The sequence below is a fragment of the Natator depressus genome, chromosome 15 (assembly GCF_965152275.1).
Source record: "Natator depressus isolate rNatDep1 chromosome 15, rNatDep2.hap1, whole genome shotgun sequence".
Lineage (NCBI taxonomy): Eukaryota > Metazoa > Chordata > Testudines > Cheloniidae > Natator > Natator depressus.
In genome coordinates this window covers 8693168-8715797 of record NC_134248.1, presented here as the reverse complement: position 1 = coordinate 8715797, position 22630 = coordinate 8693168, and the positions used below count along the sequence as shown (strand labels likewise).

At 44.3% G+C, this 22630-nt stretch overlaps 2 protein-coding genes across 3 annotated transcripts in view; both read left to right on the top strand.

The window, feature by feature from the left end:
- FBXO21 (F-box protein 21) overlaps positions 1-5734 on the top strand; it is a 43764-nt gene extending 38030 nt beyond the window's left edge. For both annotated transcript variants that reach the window (XM_074972698.1, XM_074972697.1), the window contains exon 12: positions 145-5734. In XM_074972698.1, coding sequence (XP_074828799.1) covers positions 145-323 — 179 coding nt within the window. In that variant the 3' untranslated portion in view covers positions 324-5734. The remainder of the gene's footprint in view (positions 1-144) is intronic.
- A 14014-nt stretch (positions 5735-19748) lies between these two features.
- Positions 19749-22630, top strand: part of TESC (tescalcin) — a 30186-nt gene continuing 27304 nt past the window's right edge. Inside the window, exon 1 of the mRNA XM_074972502.1 lies at positions 19749-20065. Coding sequence (XP_074828603.1) covers positions 20008-20065 — 58 coding nt within the window. The 5' untranslated portion in view covers positions 19749-20007. The remainder of the gene's footprint in view (positions 20066-22630) is intronic.

The window sequence follows — 22630 nt, the reverse complement described above, 5'->3', positions numbered from 1 at the left end:
GTATAAAAAATATATCCGCTCTGCTCAGAAAACTGAGCAGGTGAAACCCTCAAACAGAAGACTGACTAACTGAAGGCAGAGACAAATAGCTTCTTCATTGCTGGGCATTAGTGTGCTGATAACTGCTTTTTCTTCTCCCTACAGAGAACTTGGAATATAACTTGGAGCCTAATGAAATCCCTCACCCTGACATCGGCCGCTATTTTTCAGAATTTACAGGCACTCACTACCTGGCAAATGCAGAGCTGGAGATTAGGTATCCTGAGGATTTGGAACTTACTTGTGCAACCGTCCAAAAGATCTACAGTACAGTCAAGGAATGAGCGTAACTGGATCACAAGGACAGAAGAGAGTTTATCACAGCTGCTGCTGTATCCTCTTTGTGGACAGTATTATGGAAGCCAATTTTCACAATGATCTTCAGGCTTATGCCCCAGGAATTGCATCGCACTTCGTAACCTGTAAGATCACATTAGTCCAATACCCACTCAGTTACCATCTGCCAACACTAGTCAATTAATTTGGGATCCATTGGTATTCCAGACAAGGCATACTTTGATTGTCACTTCAAGATAATGAATGAAGTGTATTATCCCCTTGAGTGCTTGCATTTACCACTCGTGTTTATGATCTATTTTTCATTTTTAGGATCTGAGCATGTTACGACTCCAGCTGGAGTCTGGAATAATCCCATGTTATGGATAAGGAGATTGATCATACTTGCAGTATTTTTTTTATATGTATATGTTCTGTGTATGTGGTAGTTTTAAGGTCTCTCTGAAGTTCCACAATAGTTTCCTCGATTCTGATTTTCCTCTTACCCTGAAAATGATTGGTGTTGCTAGCATTCCAATGCTGAAATCACTTGTCAGCCTTGGCAGTGGCACTGCAACTTTCTCGAACAAGAATCATGAGACACCATATGATGGTGAGTTCAGCAGTAACTTAAATGGACCTCCTCCATGTAATGCTTCCAGCTGTTACAAACACATCGTTATAGAAAATAAGATCCTGGCAATTTTCTCGCCCCAATAAACTTCTTGTTGGGACCCTGATTCCTACCTGTACTTTTTCTTCCATTATGTCCCCTTCATGGTGTTGAATTTGTGATATGGTCATACGTGTATTTTTCTACATGTCTCCTCTTACCTGGTTGAAACTGTTAAAACTTGTCGTTTGCTAGTAGAACCACTATCTTTTGATGGCAAACTGCTGAAGTCTTTATTTAGTGAGCTGTTGTTATCTATACTGTCAGATTGCGATTGTGCCATGAAAGCCAGTAGACACCAGCATCTGGCAAACAATACATAAAGACCTTATTTCCTATATCGTGATGCCTTCTCTCTTTTGATCAAAAGAAAACTGCCCTTTGAAGGGGGTTAAGAGGGTTAACTATTTGTCCAAATTCTGACTTCTGCAAGGGAGGTGCTTCAGAAACTGAGGACACTTGAATTGTAATGGGGCTGCCACTGTAGAGTCTGCAAAGCCTAGAAAAACAGTACATGGTTATTTTCTTTTAGGGTTACATAAGAATTGGATGTGAAGTTGCAAAGTATTTACAAAGATATGGAATATCTACAGTACTTTGGTTTCTAAATTAATAACTCTAGGCAGGCTGCAGTCATTGTTTCTAATTACCAAGTAGTTACATAGTTATAGAGAGAAGACTTAGAGTAAGATGACACCCTTATTCTTGTAACATTTTAAATGTCTCTGTGCACTAACGTGCACCTTTCTTTTTAAGATAATCATTGATTTGCACGCAGTCTTGTGAAAATATTTAACAAGCAACAGTAAAGTTGTTGTGATCTGCAAGTTCCTCAACACTTTAGAGAGGCAGCAGAAAAAAACCTAATAGTGCTAATAAAAAGGAAAGAATAAAATTACGCTACAATAAATTTTCTGATAATCCCAGCTGAATTGAAGGGGGATTTAGGTACAAAATTGTCACTGATTTGAGAGCAATGTAGCTAAATCCCTGTGCAAACTCTGCAAACTTCAAACTAAACTCCAAATCTCTGTCTCTAAGGGGTTGAAAATATAATTTTTAGGGCCTATCCTGTAAAATTGCCCATGCTTGGAGGGACTCTGCTAGTTGCGTAAACGAGGGAACACTGCCTTCAGTTTTAATTTCTAGGCTGTTGTGCATCTGACCCTTAAACATCTAGTAGAAAGAGGCAGATGACTAGGAGTCAGGATTTCCAGGTTCCCAGCTCTTCCACTACCCACTGTGTGACCTTGGGCAAGTGACTTCTCTCTGCCTCACTTTATCTGCAGAATGGATGGTCTAATATTTACCTGTAGTACCTCCCAAGGGTGTTTTGCAAATGTTTGGAAGGCTGAAATCCTCTGCTGAAAGGTGCTTTATAAATGCAAACTCTTATTCTGCTATTGAATATCAATGGTACACGTGCAATTAAACTCCTACACAAGCTCTGGTCACATAGGAGTTTATTTCAGCAGCGTGTTTCAGTGTGGCTTGGTTTTCTTTTGCCTTCAAAGGTAACATTAAAACAAAATTTTAACCTCAAGTTATAACTGTAAATATGTATTGAGACACATTTTAAATATATGCTATAATTTAGTGATATGAAATGAGCTCTAAAGTAGCCCATATAGTCTGTTTGTGTACATTTTTATTTGGGCACTTATATATTTTTTTAGAAAGTGGATTTTGGACCTGATAAAACTTAGCGACTGTTCTTGACCTTTTTCACAAATTTTTGACATCGTCCCTTGTCACACTTACTGTATCAGTTTGTGAGGTGGAACCATTGCAATGTTCTATTGGATACAAGTTATAAAAGTGAGTCGTGTATAGCTACTTTTCAAACAATTGTTCCAGTGTTAGCTTGTGTCTATATTATAGACTAGGTTGATCTTGTCTAAAGAACGGGCACAAGGTCTGCAGAATTTTATGTACAAATTACTTGTGAATCATAGGATCTGTAGAACATTTCCGCATGTCCATGAACTAAAAATAGCAGAAAGATTTCTATGCAGTTAGAAGTGAAAACCTTTGTATGGGAAAGTTTAGCCCAGATTGTGGTTCTGCTCTGCCGTATGATTCTGTAAGAATGGCATCATGTGACTATATGTATGTTCAGTTTTCTTTTCATATTGACTAAGTTTAGGAGTAAAAAGATTAACTTTCTAACTGCCAGTCCTACATACCCAGTTTGGGATCTGAGTCAAGTTTGGGTTCTTCTTTTAGATATCACTAGTAAAAAAGGTTCTGTAGGGAAAATGACATCCTCAGTGACACTCATGTGATCCCATTGCTTTCCATGGGGTTGCAGAAATGTAAGTGATTGGAACTTAGTAAACAATTCTGTTGCACAAGAATGAATTGCTCATTTTTAGCTTCATTGATTCTGTGCAGCTAACTGGAGTAAAAAATAGTGTGAGCTTAGTTTAATCACTAAAGTGGTCAGAGCTCATTTGTGTATATGCACAGATCTGGTAAGTCAGTTGCCATTTTCACAGTGACTTCTTGGAGTAGAACTGTATTTCACTCAGAGTATATCATTAGTAGATGATGATTCCAGAAAATGAAAGATCAGGGCCTGGAGGAAAAGACCATTGACAGGATTATAGATGTGTATATAGGGTCAGACTTGCTTAACTTGACAAATCACTTCACCTAGATCATTTTATTCTGAGTAAATTACATCCAAAGCCAAATTCTTGAGTTATCACTTGATACTCCACAAAAATCTACCTTTAGAACAATAGTCAAAACACGTTTCTAATTTGGGAGAAGCCTTCCAGGATATAAAACAGCTCTGAGAGTTGTATCTTGTCCTATGAAGTGTTCCGTATGTACCTTTAATATGTACATAATTACTACAGATGACAAACAGTTTTTCCTAAAGCAATATTAGAGTTTATGAACTTGCCATTACAAATTGTATTAAACAGTCTCTTGGTTTTGTAGGGTTTTCATTCTTGTAATTATGTTCCACTCTGTTAAGCAATTCTACATGTCCACTTTGTTCCTTTTCCCTGTTCATATTTTTAGTAGCCTATATCCCATAGCAAAATATTACTTGTGTATCTCCTATTGCAACTTCTCTCAGTCTTAGTGGGGGGGAAATGAATGTAGCATCTTGGTTATTATTAACACTGCTTGCATACACACCTAAGCAGAGGTTAGATTGATCTTCCAAAACTGTCAAGAAAACTTTCTAGAATGGGCACAATATTCACATGTCCACATTTAACACACTGATGCTGATGTAGGAGAAACAAATATTTTACTGGCCTATGAAAATTAAAATTATTCCAGGTGTGTTTTGTGAGTGCAACTCTTCAAAGCCATGTTAGCTGTATCAATTATTGGGCATGAAAAGACACATGGGGTTAATCTGACTTCTAGGGAACATCTGTCCAACTTTATGGATCTTGTGCAAGGATAACTCCGGCATCAGCAGCCCCAAACCTCCTCCACTGGTGTGTGCATTTTGTAGAATCTTTTCTAGGCTGCACTCTTTTTGTTTCAGAAGGACATTGATTCTGGAACTTCTGATTCTCTTGAGCTCTTCTTTTTGACTGACTTCAGCCAGTATATACAGACAAAATAATATCTAAGCTGGTCCTTTACCAGGCCTGTGAATAGCTTGCTTCTGAAAATGTGGCATGTTTTCCAGAGAAACTGGAAGACTGTCTTGTGTCATCCAACTTTGCTCCATCTCATTTTCTCCAAGTAAAATGGATTTCTGTACCTGTCCAGTCTAGTAACAAATTCTTGTTCCCCGTGGTAAATATATACTCTACCTTTTTTTAAAAAAAAATGCACTTCCTGCTGCAGCTAATACTGTCCTCCTCCTTTTCACCCTCTGTCTCATGGATATTAGAAGGAGGCATCAGTCCGTATTTCAGGAGGATAATAGGGACTGGTGAGGTGTTAATTGCATTAAAAATATCACTTCACAAGGCTTTTGGCAATGGAAGATAACACAATAAAGTATGGAGAGGAGAAAGGAATGGAAGGATAAGGAGAGCGAGGGGGAAGCAATGTATATTAGGTTCATGATTTATTATCTTCAGCTGGTGGGTGATAAATGTGATTGGGTCACCTTCAAGCCATATTGGGTAATCTGTGTGGCAAGTACTGTTCTGCCCAGTTATCAGGTTCACTGTCTTTAGTATGTGACTGCTCAAGTTATGGAAGCTCTGAGCTCCAGGCACAGGTGGAACCGATCATCTGTTTCTACTACTCTTTGGGGTAAGTGTAAAGTCTGTTGTACAAGGTCCTGTTCTTTCCCTTACTCCCAAGACACTTAGAGACCTAACTCTTTGTGAAAATAAAGGGCTTTTGTCTTTTTTCCAGCTTTCTCTTGAGAAACTATAAAATGCTTGGTGCTGAATTCTCTGATTTACTCTTGTATTGATTTATCTGATGGAACAGGGCACTGGACACCTCAGTTCTGGATGCTAGTACTCAAATTGCTATGTAACTTTTACTTCATGGTACATGAGGATGATGGCAAGTGGATCTGGGGGATGTTGAGACTTGCCTGCAATGGCCTTGATTCTTGCCAATGTTTCACTTGTACAACACTGAAACATAGCATTACATATCTCTCTTATAACGGATAAGGAATGTCCAATACCTAATGATTCGCGTGGTTCTCTAGGTGCTCTGGTTTTTCCCAATTTGTATTTCTCCTGAATTTTTTTTTTATTCAATGTGCGGACAACTTTTCCCCCCACGTCCTATGGCCCTGATGACTTGGAAAATCCCAATAAAATAAATAAATGATTAAAATTTGGCTATTCGTTTTTCTTCTAAAGCAGACCACCTACCATGTTACAAACCAAGAGGCTTGTGGGGTTTTAAAACAGATCACAAAGGGCTGTTAGGAACGTTTTTAAGGGTAAAGAATGCCATAGGTACGATATGCCCCCAGGGCTTTCAGAAATAGAAGAAACCATACGGTATGCTTTTTTTTACATTCTCTGGTATGTCTGATTAGGCATATAAAATAGGTTTTTCTACAATGTGGACCGGAGTTCCATTTTAACATTAAGCTCAGTTTTCTAAAGCATATGCCTTAGACCCTAAAAACAAAGCAGCTTACTAGTGTCCATGGCTGGCCTTAAGTACCAGAAAATCTAGTAACTACACAGGGCTCTCTTGCTTCTAGATTCCTTGTAGAATCCTCAGCAATTTTGTCTTGATGTTGTGTTTTGAGTTCTTTCCTCCCTCACCCAACCTGCTACAATTGTGCACAAAGGCCAATTCCCTCTTCTAGCACCGGGACTGAAGGCAGGAATGGGAAAGCCAAGCTTCTGGCTATTGCTTATGGCTCTCCAAAACTTTTAACGCCATCCTTGCTGATTTCTCCAATTTGTTGCATTTAACTTCTTGACTTGGCAACCATACTTTTCTGAAATAGCCCTTACGGAGCTGAACTATGCTAATATTCATTTTTAAAAATCATTTGCATCAGGAGCAAGACACTTAAGCTGGGGAGGGACCATGCACTCTTCTTATTGCTGCTTTTTCCTACAGGTAAGTAGATGGACGATTTGCTTAACAAATGTAAATTAAAATTGTTTGAAAAAAAAATCTCAGGGCAGAGGAGCAAATACATTAGTGGAGATCAGTGAGTGCTTTATCAATAGTTTTGATGCCTTTTTCCATCCCACTCCTTCCCAAACAGAGCTAGTCACAATGATTTGCATTTGTCCCTTTTGAACTGCATGACTGTAATTCACTGCGTGGTGGAAGTAATGTTCCAGTTGTCCAGAATGTGGCAGCTAGCCTTCCTACTGTGAATAGCTGCCATGGAATGCTTATCTCTTGTGCTCCAGATCCCTCTTCTGGCTCTTAGGGCTTGTCACTTTTATGGAGTTTTGCACTGACATAGCTACAACAGTACAAGTTCCCAATATAGACACCTTGTACTTGGATGAAGTGTTTGCAAGCAGAGTAACTTGTACCAGTACAAGTCCTGCTTTACACTGGTGTAACACGTCTAAGGTTGGGGGTTTGCACTGGTGTAAAAATCCCTAATGTAGGCAACCCCCGAATTATATCAGCAATCATGTCTCAATCCGGGACCATCTGCTCTTCTGGTATGACCCAGCTGTAGAACAAACTTCCTAAGGGAGGTCAGATCGATCCAGTATCTGACCACTGTTAGGCACAATGTAATACCCTTCATTTTGGGAGCGCTTTCCCATTGTAACCAGAATAGTGGAGGTCTATTGGTGGCATATCTTGAGAACAGGCTCCTGTGCCAGGGAAGGACAAAGAGCCAGAAGACTCCATGAAATCCACCAAGGAGTACGATTTCCTTCTTTAACAATGTGGCTGCATGGTAGCTGATGGCTGACAGGTTTAGGCTCTTTGATGCATCTCTCGCTGATACATATCTTGATGGTAACTCACAGAGCCATACCTATGTTGCTTTGTAACTTTAAATGCGTTTACACAGGTTGGTGGAATTATCTTATCTACCATGTACAGAAATTCCCCTATCTTCCTTTCAGTCACTTACTTAGCACTGATCATGCTGCCTTTACAAACAATTCTTTGGCCTCTCTTCCTGGCAACCATTGTGGGTGGACGTGTTGATGCTGAACAGCAAGCGCTGCATTCAGGATCGGGATCCATGCACTCTGTTTAGCGTCCGAGAGCGGCGCTTTTATTCCAGAAATGTCTGGGAGGTGGACAGACCGATCAACAGCCACTCTTGCACACTAGCAGAGGGAAGCGGGTGGGAGGGGGGGAGGAAGTCCACTCATCGTTTGAACAGGATTCCCTTTAAAGCCCATCAGATTCTCTTATCAATTGACATACACAGCCCCTGTCATCTTCCCGCCCTACTGGGTCTCCTGTGCAGGAGGGCACTGTTAACTTTATGCATTAATCCTGCATTTTCCTTTAAAGCCAAGTGCTCCAGCGCTACAGACCTGCACATGATCATGTCTTCCCAGCTGTGTGGTATTTTTGTCTCTAAACTTTCAGCAGTGCATGAGAGATATTTATGTGCATTGTTCCTTTGCCATGACACAGAGGCCAGGAGTGTTTTCTTTTCTAACAATCCCAGCTGCCCCTTGCCCTAATTCTGTCTCCCATTCCTGCTCTAATCACATTTGCACTCAACCCTAAGAGTTATTTCTCAGCTGTATCAGAAACAGGAGGGAGACAGGATGGACTTTGAATTGCTCTCAGATCAGCCATTTGCCCAAGAATTTGATCTAGTATATTGTATTCTTAATTCAGAATAAAACCAAACTTGCTTCCCACAAGTGTTATGAAACAACTAGTTCTCCTTTGAGGATTTGTCCATATAGAGCCCATTTTTGGTGTGCATTGGATTGCAAGTACTTTGGATGAGAGGATTAAAATTCAAAATGATCTGGAGAAATAGCCTGAAGTAAACAGGATGAAATTCAATAAAGACAAATTCCAAGTATTCCACTTAGACAGGAACAATCAGTTGCACACATACAAAAATGGGAAATGACTGCCTAGGAGGGAGTACTGCGGAAAGGGATCTGAAGCTTATAATGGATCACAAGCTAAATGAGAGTCAATCGTATGACGCTTTTGCAAAAAAAGCGAACATCATTCTGGTATGTATTAGCCAGAGTGTTGTAAGCAAGACACGAGAAGTAATTCTTCCGCTCTACTCCGCGCTGATTAGGCCTCAACTGGAGTATTGTGTCCAGTTCTGGGCGCCACATTTCAGGAAGGATGTGGACTAATTGGAGAGAGTCAGGAGAAGAGCAACAAACATGATTAAAGGTCTAGAAAACCTGATCTAGGAAGGAAGATTGGAAAAATGGGGTTTGTTTAGTCTGGAGAAGAGAAGACCGAGAGGGGACATAACAGTTTTCAAGTACATAAAAAGTTGTTACAAGGAGGAGGGAGAAAAAATGTTCTCCTTAACCTCTGAGGATCGGACAAGATGCAATGGGCTTAATTTGCAGCAAGGGGGGTTTAGGTTGGACATTAGGAAAAACTTCCTGTTAGGGTGGTTCAGTACTGGAATAAATTGCCTAGGGCAGTGGTGGAATCTCCATCATTGGAGATTTTTCAGAGCAGGTTGGACAAACCCCGGTCAGGAATGGCCCTAGATAATACTTAGGGCTGCCACGAGTGCAGGGGACTGGACTAAATGACCTCTCGAGGTCCCTTCCAGTCCTATGATTCTATGGATTAGCAAGGGGGTTTTAATGCCCCAGGCTTTGTACAGTTTCCGAAGGAGTACTGCTATTATTTGCCATGCCCTAGTCCGGGGTTCTCAAACTTCATTGCCCCGCAACCCCCTTCTGACAACAAAAATCATTACATGACCCCAGGATTGAAGCCTGAGCCTGCCCCAGCCCAGTTGCCTGGGGGGGGAGCAAAGCCCCACTGCTCTGGGTGGGGGGGCATAAGCCGAAGCCCAAGGGCTTCATCCCTAGGCGGGAGGCCTGTAACCCTGGGCCCCGCCACCCAGGGATGAAGCTCTTGGGCTTCAGCTTTGGCCCTGGGTAGTGGGGCTTGGGCTTGGGCTTCAGGCCCAGACCCCGCCCCCAGCAAGTCTAACACCAGCTCCGGAGACCCAGTTAAAACAGGGTTGTGACCCACTCTGAGAACCGCTGCCTAGGGTTAGCCTCTTTGCAAGGGTGGGTCCGGGGGCTCTGATTCAGAGGAGGCCTTTGAGCTCCAGCAGCACTTGTTTCTCACTGTGTCTCTACTGCCAGTCCCAATGAGTTCAGATGCCTGGCAGAGACTTGGCCCGTTCAGGCAATGCAGCTGGTAGGTACCTGCCTGATGCAGGGCAGCCCTTTCAAAACAAGCCTGCAGTGCAGTATGTAAGCCTCTTGGTTAGAGCAGTCTCATAAAGCTTAAGTCAGAGTCCATAGTAACAGAATACTTCGTCCTGCTTTTCCCGCAGGGATTCGTCTTTGCTGATCCTGTGTCCAGCTGCTGTAGGCAGCAGCAAACTCGTCTGTTCACCCCTGGTCTCGATCTTCAAATGCAGCCTGGCTGTGGTCACATGGTCACCTTGGCTTGAATCCCAGCCTTAAAAGTGAAGGTTTGGTTATTGGGGCTTCCATTGTGTCTCCCAGTCACTCTATTCATCTAAGGTGATTCCAGCCAAAGCAGTGTACCAGACTTCAACTATGCCTCATTTCCCCTGGACCCAGGGGGAAATTACCCCCTTCACACCCCCTGGGTAGTAATACAAAGTGAATGAGTAAACTGAGCCACGTGGTGTTCCTAGAACTCTTACAAACATTCCCCCGTTCTCCACACATGCGTGAAAGGATGGAGCCCGCAGCCCAGAAGTGAGATCCAAAGGGGCACACGATCTCAAAGAACCACAGTTACTCTAAGGTAAGTGATCAGTCTTTAGTTTGGTTCACCAGCTCACTGAGAGCACAGTGGGACTGGGGCTAAGTGGGGCAAGTGGTGTGAGCCACAGAGAATGTAGCTTAGAGCACAAGGCTTCTCAACCAGCGAGCACATGGCTGCGTGAAAGTCTTATCAGTCAGCCGTATGAGCAGTGACTTAGTGGGCATCTCTGCGTACCTTTGCCAGGCAGAGGACAGATTGCGCAAATGTGCTCTCAAGGACGTTTGTGCAATTTTCCACCACTATAGGGTGGGTTTTTCCATGGAGCCTAAGGGCAATCAATGCCAATATTGGGTACTAAAGGGGCACTGGGTGCCTAACTCCCTTGGGCTCCTATAAAAAACCCTGCCATGGTCTTTAATGAATGGACTGTTTTGCTGTTCCTCACTCTGATAGGGGATATGCCCCCATACTGGCAAATAAAGGGTTTACAGCAGTCTGAGTGTCTAATCAGCCCACCAAATTACACTGGGTCGGGGGGAGGTGTTGGACTGGGCCCCATCTAGTATCATTAAGGGAAGGTGGGCTCAGCCTTGCCTGTGACCTAGCAGCTATCCCACAACTTATCCTGATCTAATGCTGTAATTACAACTAGTGACCACAGGTGTGAAAGGGTCAGGGCGGATTACACTTCATGGATGGGCAGGAGAACTCTGTCAAAGAAAGACGAAGAGGTAGGTAGTGCCTCTTTCTGGGTGGGCCCTGGAAAAGGGGCAAGGCCTGGGGAAGCAGTGTCTAGTGTCCAGTGGGTTGCTGTTCCAGGGGAGAAGCCTGGGGACCTGAGGAGAGGTTGAATTAAAACCAGGCTGCTGGGAAACGGCCCCGAGGAAAAGGTGTAAAAGTCCTGACACGAGCTCCTGTGCCCAGAGTGGGGCAGAGGATTGAGCCCGGAGGAGGGGCTGCAGAATAGCTCCTGCGGGGTAGAGGGACTTCTGTTATCCCAGAAGGGGTCTGTGACTTAGCTGGAAGGTAAGTTACAGACAGGCCAGCGAAGGGCCAAAGTGACTGACAAATGCATCTTAACGATCGGGGGAGCTTGGCTTGCCTTCTAGCTCAGGACACAAGTTGGAAGGATCTTTTTAAGTTTATTTAACAGTGAGGGAGTGACGGCATTTGAACAAGGATGCCCGTGTGAGCAGGCTGAACTCAGTTGTTTGTTCTGTGCACTACCCCCAAAATCTACAAGACTGATGGGAAAGGGACACAGTCAACTGGAAATTTTGTCAGTTTCAAAAAGTAGCTTTACAGCAGGTTCAGGCACTTCCCTTTCACGTGTGTTCTCCTTGTAAAACTTTGGTTTCACAGTCACTTTCTCCTCCCCCACCCCCCGCCCTCCTTTTTTCAAATGTGTTTCCCTGCCGTTTGTGAGACCCCCACAAACACCTGGAGAGTCTGCTCAGAGCGGGAAATCCTGACGCTGACTAGACCCAAAGTGCTATCCTCAAATGCACACCTGAAAAATACTTTTTTTTCCTTCTAATCACAAGGCAGTGATCTTAGCGGTTACATAGGAGCTAAATTTTTCCCCACAGAAGTCGCGGTCTTTCTCTGGATGGTGGGAGTTGTGCGATGTTCTGCTTGGGGGGGGAGCCATCACTGTATTTTTTTTTTTTACTTAGCAGTGAAAGAAGATGGATGAATGGATGTGGTAAAGCATGATCCCCTGGAGCATTGACAAAGCTGAGTTACCTACCTCTAAGTAAACTGGCTGAGATCCTGATGTGGGCAGAGCAGCCTAGAGAATGTGTCCTCATCAGAAAAAAGCAATTCCAACACCCCCCCCCCAGCCCTGTTAAAAGGCAGCTGGTTTGTGTGTATGGGGCAGAGTGGGCAGTAAATATTTGTGCATGGCTATTTAAAGTTTTATTCTTTTCATTGGCTGTATTTAGAGCTGGGGAAGGTTGCCAGATTTACAACCTTGGAGACTGAAGCCCTCTCTCTCTCATCCACAGAGCATGTGTAGCTTACTCAGAGCTTGACTTCCCCATGTGCTGGACCTAGCCCGCCCAAGTACCTCAGCTAGGACCTGAGGATGTCCCCAAAAGACTGAATGACCTAGGCCACCAAGACAATCATCAATGGTGCCAACTGTTGACAAGACACCAGTGCCACGCGCCTGGGAAATGGATTTACAATACCAACACCTTTCACAGAGACCACCAAATAGTCAAAGCAGCAGCAGCAGTCTCCCTTCCCCACAAACCACCCCTGCCCCTTCTACGTCCCAGGGGAATGCTGGTTGCTCTGACTCTGGCAGGGATCTGGGTCTGTTTCGGGGAACCATGATCATCATCTGGGGAAATGCCTTTCATTTTGTTCCTTACCTGACAAGCTGGTAATCTCTCTCTCTCTCTCTCTCTCTCTCTGTACAGCGCCTACTACGAGGCCTCGGCTTCTATGCACCCCGGGACTATAAATATGGTTTATTGATCTACAGCCTCTTCGTGTACGAAGGAAACAGCGGAAAGGACAGGATGTCCGCTCAGTAGCTGCTAATTTGTACACATTAGAGCTGCCAACTAAGAGGCCAGCTGTTGATGAGACACAAGGCAGTGAGCAGGCAAAGGGACGAGATAAGGGAGCAACCGAGAAGAAGAAACAAGCATTTCATGTGACGTCCGGGGTTGCCTGACTGGGCTGAAAAAGGAGGTGGAATTGCTTATGCTTGACAGGTGAGACCGCATTGTAGTTTTACACCGCTGTGGTGTCTAAACACCAGCAGATGAGCAACCACTGCACGCTGCTGCTTAGACAAGGTTTTGGGGCTTTTTTTTTTTTTTTTTCTTTTTCAAAGAAAACTGTCGTACTTCAGCAATGGAAGTTGCTTGGCAGAGAGGTGTCAATATGTACCTATATAATCGATCCTTTCTGGTGTTTGCTTGCAGGTTTTTTGCTATCATAAGCAACCTGGGTTTCAAAAAGATGTGGCAAATTTTGTTATAAAATTAATAATGGGGTGTTATGCAGGCAAAGATTCAGAAATCAAATCTCATCTTCAGGGCATAAACTGATCAAGCAAGGAATCACAAGTGGCTAATTAATATATATTATAGAACTGGGAAAGGAAGGATGGGTCGTTGGCCTTTGTGGAGAAGGTGGGAAACATCTGTATTTTAATGAAAATAGTGACCCCACTCACTTTTGTATTGTTACCTACTTGATATAAAGGGGGTTAATCTCTTTCCAGATACAGAAGAATAAGCAATGAAGTGACTCTGTGAGCCAGGTAGACATGTCAGGGTTGGTATGAATGGACTATCAACACGTGAATGGAGCTACCTTGGAGGTAAAATAGTGGACCTGCCATTGGCCGTCCGACCTTTAACAAGTGCTAACCACGGGGACTTTGGGGATGTGGATGGGCAAGTATACTTGTGTGACCAGGAGGGGAGTGGATGTGAAACCCAAGATGGGGGGCAGTACATGTGCAAAGAGTGTGTCTGTCACTTGAAACAACGAACGGAGGTGTGAGCAGCCTGCAGTGAGAAGCCTGCACGCCTCTGGAGGGTGAGTCAGTCCCCAGTGATTAGGAAAGGCTGCTAGGTTTTCTGCAGTAAAAGTTCACTCTTCCTTCCAGGGGCCTGGACAACTGAACAAGCAGAAGCTGCTGTGTTAAGTGAGACATGCATGTAGACTTCGCTTTACTACTCCCACCTAACGTCCCTATTCCCATATTCCAGCTGGCTGATCAGTCATGTCCTGTTTGGAAAAGGCTGCCCTGTCACTGCAAACACCTGCCAGTTACAGAGCTCCCACACCAGAGAAGTCTCCAACAGCCGTTCAAGTTCTTCTGGACCTATGGAAGGAGTCACAGTGACAAACAGGTGCTGAAGCCAGGGACCCAGACTTGGAGTAGCAAAGTAACAGGGCTTGCCCTGGCAAAACGTGGAGGCCCAGGGCTGAGCACTAGGAGGGGGTGGCATAACAGTTTGAGGCCTACCACACGCTGTGGATCCGCCGGCTTTCCTTGGCGTATTGGACACTACAAGAGGCAGCAGGATACTGGACACAGAGGGTGTCACAGTCCTGGTCAAGCTCCGCCTCGTTGGACATGCCCCACACTGCTGTGTTTGGACCCATATGCTGGGCCTTGTGTTTGTAAGCTCCTCTTTGCCTGGGCAGGCTTCAGTCACTGTCTCTGGCCTCACTAGCATGCTTCCTGGGCACAGACTGTCTGGTACCTCTCTCTTGAAAGTGGGGGCCCCACAGCCTAGCTGCCTCTGCCCCTGCACCCCCTGACTAGTGCTGACCCCCAAGACGCCCCAGTAGCTTAAACACACACTTTCCCAGAGCTCCATTCTTCTGAGCACTCTGGTTTACAGTTTATCCCTTCAATGACACCTCATAGTTGAAGCAAATACCCACTGACTTTATGGAGGGACTACTTTCACAATCACGCTGCACTTCAGACAGCAGAAGATACACCGATCCATGCAAAGTAAGAAACACCTGCAGGCAAGTCCCTGCCTCGGTAGCTTCATCTTTTTGACGCGTTCTTTGGTGTTTGGTCAGAGTCCTCCAAGGAGTCCAGGAACCTTTCTCTCCCCATTCTCCTTGGGAGCATGGAGTCTCCTCTCCGACTCCTGTAGCCAGCATCCTTCAGCTCCGCTGGTCAGGCAGCCAGAAAGGTCCCTCCTCTGCCTTATTCAACCTGCTCCAGATGTCTCCCCATCAAGCGCTGTTCTACTGTGCAGAGTCACAGACTGTGTTCCCCTGCTGGGGATTTTCCACTCCTCCTCTGAAGAGCTGGAGCCAGCTGGTTTCACCTCAGTTGCGGCTTGTTCATTGTTCTGCCAGGTCCTGGGGGCCTATTCACTGGTTGCTGATAGTACTTAATATCTGCTTCATTCAAAGGCAATAGTTCAGGCATGGCTCCATGTCTTCTCGCCAGGGGTTGCTGGAAAGAAGTTAACTCTGAGACTGAGTAGGTAGCAATCCAACAGCGAGTGGGGGAACTGAGTTGTACAATTTTAATAAAAGTACAGAAATTTCCCACATTCCCCATGTCAGGATCCTGGTCTGATCTGGTATCGCAAACCTCACTGGCCTAAATAATAATAATACCCCCACACTAAGCCCCTCCACACTTGGATCCCGCCTTGCTGAGCCTGCCCACCCACACCTGGCACAGAGGGGCAGGGCCCTGGGGTGTTCTGGGGGCAGGCCCAGGCCTTGTGCTGTGTCAGGGTTGGGTGCAGCCTCACTACTGAGTTCATGTCCCGGGAGGAGGGGGGTTAGCTGCACAGTGATCTCCCACCTCTGTTCAGCCAATGGCCTGTGCTCCCCAATGCCGTGCTGGAGCCTCCACATTTATTTGACAAATAAAATTTGCAGAATTTTGCCGTTTTAAAATACTGTGCGCAGAATTTTTAATTTTTTGGCACAGAATTCCCTCTGGAGTAACTCAAATATTACCTTAGCATATGGACTACAGATGTTATACATGAGATTAATGCAGGCTGCAATTTACAAGCATTCCACAAAGTCTAAGCACATTCTAATTCAGTTTTTGGGGGTTTTTTTTGTTTTTTTTTTGTTTTTTTTACACAATACTGACAGAGGTGAGCCACACTGACTTCAGCTATGTGTCTGTCAAAGTTCAGGTGACACCAGAGGCCCGTGGCCTGAGCTGGCACCTGGTCTGCCAGCATCACAGGCATGACTCTTTCTCTCTCAAAAATACCCAGCAAGCCGACATTAAAGAGGTTATTGTAACTAGGTGCTGTAAGAAAGCAGAACAAAGCTGCTTATTGTATTAAGGTCTTTTGTAATACAAGCCATCAGCAGGTTGTGTTAGACAAAAACCCTATTAGGCATGAGGCAGCTAACTGCTTGTATTTTTAGATTTCAGAGTAGCAGCCGAGTTAGTGACTATCTGCAAAAAGAACAGGAGTACTTGTGGCACCTTAGAGACTAATAAAATTTATTTGAGCATAAGCTTTCGTGGGCTATAGCCCACTTCAGCGGATGCATAGAATGGAATGTTCTATATGTTCCATTCTATGCATCCGATGAAGTGAGCTGTAGCCCACGAAAGCTTATGCTCTAATAAATTTGTTAGTCTCTAAGGTGCCACAAGCATTCCTGTTTTTTCTATTTTTAGATGAGCTATTGGGCTATTTAAGTGCAATGGGGGCATTGCTGCTGCAGCCCTTATCTCTTTCTTTAAGCCGGGGTTGGGTTTGTTTTCGGTACAGGAAGAAACAGCATCATGACCTGGCGTGTGAGAAGGGAGAGCTGTTTAATGGTACTCCGGCTGATGGAAAAAAGGTACATTGAATAAACATGAAAACAATGCTGTGAGGTCATGGCTTAATAAGGAATCCCGGCCCCCAACCCCACCCCAGTCTGAGTCAGGCATTCACATAAGTGAAGCACTTGGAAGTGCATTCCAAACCTTGAGTAATGACTCCCATCTAACCCGTCTGAGGTCGGCAAAGAGTCGTGTTTTGATTTTACAGCTGTAGCTGAGACACCATGGGGGCCAAATCAATTGCTCGTGTAGCTCCATTGACTCCACTGAATTTAGTCCAGCATGATTGTGATTTATCCAAGGGCATAGGTGGCATTTGATGTCACAGCTGGAATTAGTACTGAACCATTCCTGGCTCTCAGTCCTGGTCGTTTCCTATGCAATACAACTCATCCTCTGATTTCCCTGGTGCCATGGTGCCTCATTTTATCCACATTAAGCATTTTGCACAGGTGCCTTTTGCCTTAAGTCAAACTGGTTGTCATCTCCCTATTCCCATTTCTTGCACTTTGTTCGGAGCGTAGCCAAAGTCTCCATGTGGAAGGAGGCTAAGCCGCAGTGTAATCCCCAAGTGGACTCGGCCTATTAAAAAAATGTATGCTCGGTGACTTGGCAAATTTTAGAATGAGGGAGGTGGGGAGGGTTAAACCAATGTTGGGTTATAAACTCTGAGGTGGTCCAACGACACTAGAGTTAGAGGAGAGGGTAGTTTTCATGGATTGTTTCAGTTCTACTTGGTTTATGCAATTACACATCAGTGCAAAAGGTTCTTCATAAAACAGAGCAGCCCAGAGCTTAAGGCTCTCACTGAAAAAAACCCTATCTAATAGACAACACACAGGCAAAAGTCCAGCCAATCAATGGGATCGTCTTAGAGGAGCATAGCAACTGCTGAGACAGGTGTGTGACTTGGGTGGCTTAATTTGCCTTTATCTCATGGCTCTTCCCTTTAATTTCTGTGGTTTTCAAGAGCAGATACATAGGCCTTGAGATCACAGAGAGTGAGGAGTACAATAGAACGGCACCCAGAATCTGGCCACGTCTCATCTCCTTACACATAGTCGCCCAGCAAACGACAAAGGAGCTGATTCTCATTTACACTGAGACTGCCTAGTGCTGCGGCGGTCCCTTTACAGCGGTGCAAAGGAGCCTTCGCGTAAAGGAGAATCAGGCCTCAAGTCTTTTTTCCCTCCAAATTTTCCAGCCTGGGGTTGAAGTGGGCCAGTCTATGGGAACTTGGTACCTTTTTCCCGGTAACTGTTGTCTTATGCTTCAGAATCTCCCTTTTCATTGAAAGAAAAAAAAGTTTCTACAGGGTGGCAGCTGTGAAGAGAAGTGTGAAACCATCAACGGTGTGCACACCAATGCCCTGCTGTCCTCTTAAGGCAGCCTGAACCAGTAGCTCTGAGCAGGGTAAACTGCCTCTTGTTTATCTCTCTGGGGTATTGTCATATTCTGGCTGGACGCTCACCAAGCTATTGTTTTGGGTCTCACAAGCTGGGCCTCTATTCATCTAACCTTCCGGAGGCTGATCGGAGCCCAAGCCCTGCCTCTGGTCTCAACACATACGCTCTTGGGACATGGCTCGTCTGTCTAGCACCCCCTTTCTGACAACTACAACCCCACAGTCCAGCTGCTGCGGCCCCTAGGACCAGTGCTGACCCCTACGACACTCCAGTTGCTTAAATATCCCCTTCCCCTGAGCTCCAACCTTGTGGGCGCTCTGGATTACAGTTTACCTTTCCCGGGACACGAAATAATTGGAGCACATAGTACACAGGTTTTGCAGAAGGAATTCTAAATCATTACTTTTTACTTTAGACAGCACAAGAGAGATACAGGTCCAGACAAAACAATAAAACACCGACACACCCTTCCCTGCGTCAGTTTCCTCACCACTCTGGACATTCTTCAGGTCAGTATCTTCTAAGGACATCAGTATCTTTCCTCACCTTCTGCACATGGTGTCTTCTCTCTCTTCTGTTTTCAGGCTTCTGGTCTCTTTTCTCACTCTCCAAAATGGCCAGTGGCCCAGTGGGAAACTTTTTTTAAAATAGCCTCCAGTCCTCTTAGGTGACCCCCGATCAGCCTCCTGATCGAAGTCCCCCACTACATGATCCCTGCTTATTGACCAGCCTGGTTTCTCTGGGCAGTAGCCAACTCTTTGTCCAAAGGTGCATCCATGTGGATCGAAGACCAAACGAGTTTTAACAGCCTTCCATTGTGAGCCCTGTGTCACTGCCCCCTGGGAATGCCAGTCCAACATGAAGGTAAAAAGACCCCAGAGAAAGCTCATGTTAAAAAAAAACGGAATTTGCCGTTTGACACAGATTTATAGAGTGCTCATGATCTCTGACAGAATTAATATGGGCTGTGTCAGGTTGTGCAAAGACAGATTATCACAGCTGTTAACACTGAAACTTGACAAAGGTAGTTTAAGAATTCCCTCTAGTGTGGCTATTGCCCTGGTGGCCAAGAATGGTACCCTTCCTATCCAAATCTTGGCGACATCTACACCCACCGTGACATATTTATTAAGGAGCCTTTTTCCTCTCCTTCTCTTGCAAACGGAGAAGTTTGGATCCATGTTGGTGTAATGCACCTTTTTAATCCTTAGGAACGACTGACTTCAGAACAGGAAAGCTTCTTTGCCTGAAGAAAGGTTGCCTTATGGTTAGAACCACAACGGAGAGGTAAATCTGACTACTATGGACTCTGTGCCTCAGTTTACCCCTGTGTAAAAGGGAAATAGGAACAATACACCTGTCCCATTCGCGTGTGGTGAGGCTTGCTTAATTTAACTGCTTTGAGGTCATTGGATGTGATATAAGTGCCAAGTAGTAGTAATAAATGTGAGCAGTCCACAGCCTCCCTGCAATAGTGCCTTGCCACAAGGGTGAAGGCAGAGTAATAAACTTTTCTTGTTATTATAGTTCCTGCTCCTGCAGCGATCAATGCAGAAATAATAGGCTGCATTGTGGATTTCTATTCCCAAATGATATAGTGCGTTAACAACAGATGAGCACCCTGCTGTCCTAAACCAGGTATCTCTCAAACTTGGCAGGCTCTTGGACCCTGAGGAAGCCTGGATCTCTCTTTCTATGTATGTAGCACTGTAGCATAATTAGTGCCTCACACTTCCTCAAGATTTAAACTGATGCACTGTGCGTTCGTCCGGCTGGCACTGCTGTCAGCCAGCACCTTAAAACCCTCCCTTTGCAGGGCTGCTTCCTGCTCTGCTCGCTTTGAATGGTTATTATTTTACTTGTTTGGGGCAAACAACTTCCCACCACCACCACCGCTCTTTAATAGTCATCCCTGCCCCTGACCCTAGCTTGGATTAACTGGATTTAACTTAAGCTGGTTCATTTTATTACTTTATACATTTAAAGGGATGGGTTCCTCCCACTCTATGCCAGAAGAGATTCAAGAACTTGCTGACAAGACTGGCTGTGAGTACTGCTCTGTGTTTTTAGCTTCTTTATTTCCAGTATATTATTTTTAATCATTGCTAATGGCTTTAAAGTGGCTCTGGCAAGGTCTCTTTCTTGTCTAATGCGTCTCCAATAAACAGCTGTTCCGGCAAGGTTCACTAAGCATGAAACTTGTGAAGAATGTGGTTTAACTGCATAAGTGACTCGGGACTTTAGGTTGCTCTATGTTGTTGCAATTTGCAGTGGCTTTCGAAACTAGACAAGTGATGACAGCAAAATGACAGTGCTGGTTTGGGCAGGAAGGTTGTGTAAGTGAACTCAAAACACAAATCATGTTTTCTCTGCTCTTGCTTGCTACGCAGCTCTTTTAAGGGGTGAGTTAGTTTTGAGTCTATCTAGCCGCTGATTGTTTGACGGATGGATTCACTGGGAGTGCTAAGAGCTGAGAAATTGAATGTACAAACCTGCAGTGTTTTAATAACAACTCCTGGTCCTTCAACCTCTCTGTGCCTTGACATCCCTGGCTATAGAATGGAGATAATACCAACCTCCCAGGAGTGCTGAAACTCTGATAATTAATGTTCGTAAACTGCGCTGAGCTCCTTAGGTGACGAGTAAATGGGAGCTGCTATAGCCACACATTGATTGCTCCATCATTCTGATAGCCAGTGACGCACATCTGAAGGCAGAAGCGGAAACGCCTTGGGAATGTGTAATTTCTGCATCGCTCTCCTTTGCCATGTTAATGGTGGGAACACTGTAACATGGGGTCCTGCAGGAACTGGTTCTTGGCCCCATGCTGTTTAACGGTTTTTATCAACGACACGGAAGAAAAACCTAAAGTCATCACTGATAAAGTTTGTAGCTGCCACAAAAATTGGGGGAGTGGTAAAAAAATGAAGAGGACAGGGCACTTGTTCAGGGATCACTTGGTGAGCTGTGCACAAGCAAACAGTATACATTTTAGTATGGCGACATGTAAATGTGTACATCTAGGAACAAAGCATGTAGGCCACACTGATATGATGGGGACCTGTATCTTGGGGAGCAGGGACTCTGAAAAAGAGTTAGGGGTTGTGGTGGATAATCAGCTGAACATGAACTCCTCACTGCAAAGATATGGCTAAAAGAGCTAATGCCATCCTGGGATGCATAAAGAGAGGCATCTTGAATAGGAGCCGAGAGGTTATTTTACATCTGTGTCTGGCACTGATGAGACCGCTGCTGGAATCCTGGGTCCAGTTCTGATGCCCACAATTCAAGAAGAATGTCTGATAAATTGGAGAGGGTTCAGAGAAGAGCCATGAGAATGATTAAAGGATTAGAAAACCTGCCTCATAGTGATAGACTCAAAGAGCTCAATCTGTTTAGCTTAACAAAGAGAAGGTTAAGGGATGACTCGATTACAGTCTGTATCTATCTACATGGGAACAAATATTTAAGAATGGACTCTTCAGTCTAGCAGAGGAAGGTATAACACAATCCATTGGCTGGAAGTTGAAGCCAAAGACAAATTCAGACTGTAAATAAGGTGCACATTTTAATGGTGAGAGTAATTAACCATTGGAACAATTTATCCTGGGTCATAGCGGCGTCTCCATCACTGACACCGTTTAAAGCAAGCCTGGATGTTTTTGTAAAAGATCTGCTCTAGGAATTTGTAAAGCTTTTGCCCAAAGAATAGAGAAAATATATTAAAAACAACAAAAGTTCCTACACACTTGGGTGTGAGCTCTGGTAAGCTTTTCCTAATTCCAACACAAGGGGAGGGGTCAGTCTTTCTTCAACAAGGGTGGAGGTCCCCTAAGATCCTATGAGTTTGTTGAGTCAAAAGGAAGACTACCAGTCAGTTCAAGCCCGTCCCATTATACCAAAAGCCCTTTCTTTGTTTCCTAGTCTTTGGAAAACCCAGCCTGAGCCTTGCGTGGGGGTATCACTCTGGGGTTGTTCAATCTCAGGGGTAATCACCCCCCACTGGTTTTGATTCCTGTAGGAACTGTGGTAATCTTCCCCCATCGAGTAAAACACAGTCACACACAAACTATTCATAAATTTAATATAACAATCCCAAAAGACAATTCATGGGGTAGCACGTACGTGCTAGCTATTGACCTGATCCGAAACCAGATCTAAACAATCTGGGTTTGGGAGATTCAAAATTCAGTTCTCAGTTTCATCCCCCTCACCCAAAACTCAGGAGTTCCATTTTGGACCTTTTTATAGAGGGACAAACTGTGACCTTTGGATCCGGATTCAGATTCTGCACACTGCAAGGTTGAGATCTGGAGTCTTAGTTTGAGCATGTTTCATTTTAAAAAGTGTGTGCGTGTGTGTGTAATATTAATATATAAAAGCACATACATGCATTTTGTAATGAATACATTTGGGGAAAGTTAACATAACAGAAGATGCTTTTTGTGTTTCTGTGCTTTTAAAAGTTGCAGTTTTGCCCTTAGTTCACTACTTGTGCTCTTAGACCTTATTAGAATTTTTTTAATGCAAAATGTCCTTAAATAGAAACAGAACACACACCACAGCCAAGAAATGGTAATAACTCACCATGAGATGAAGCATTTTGTTTAC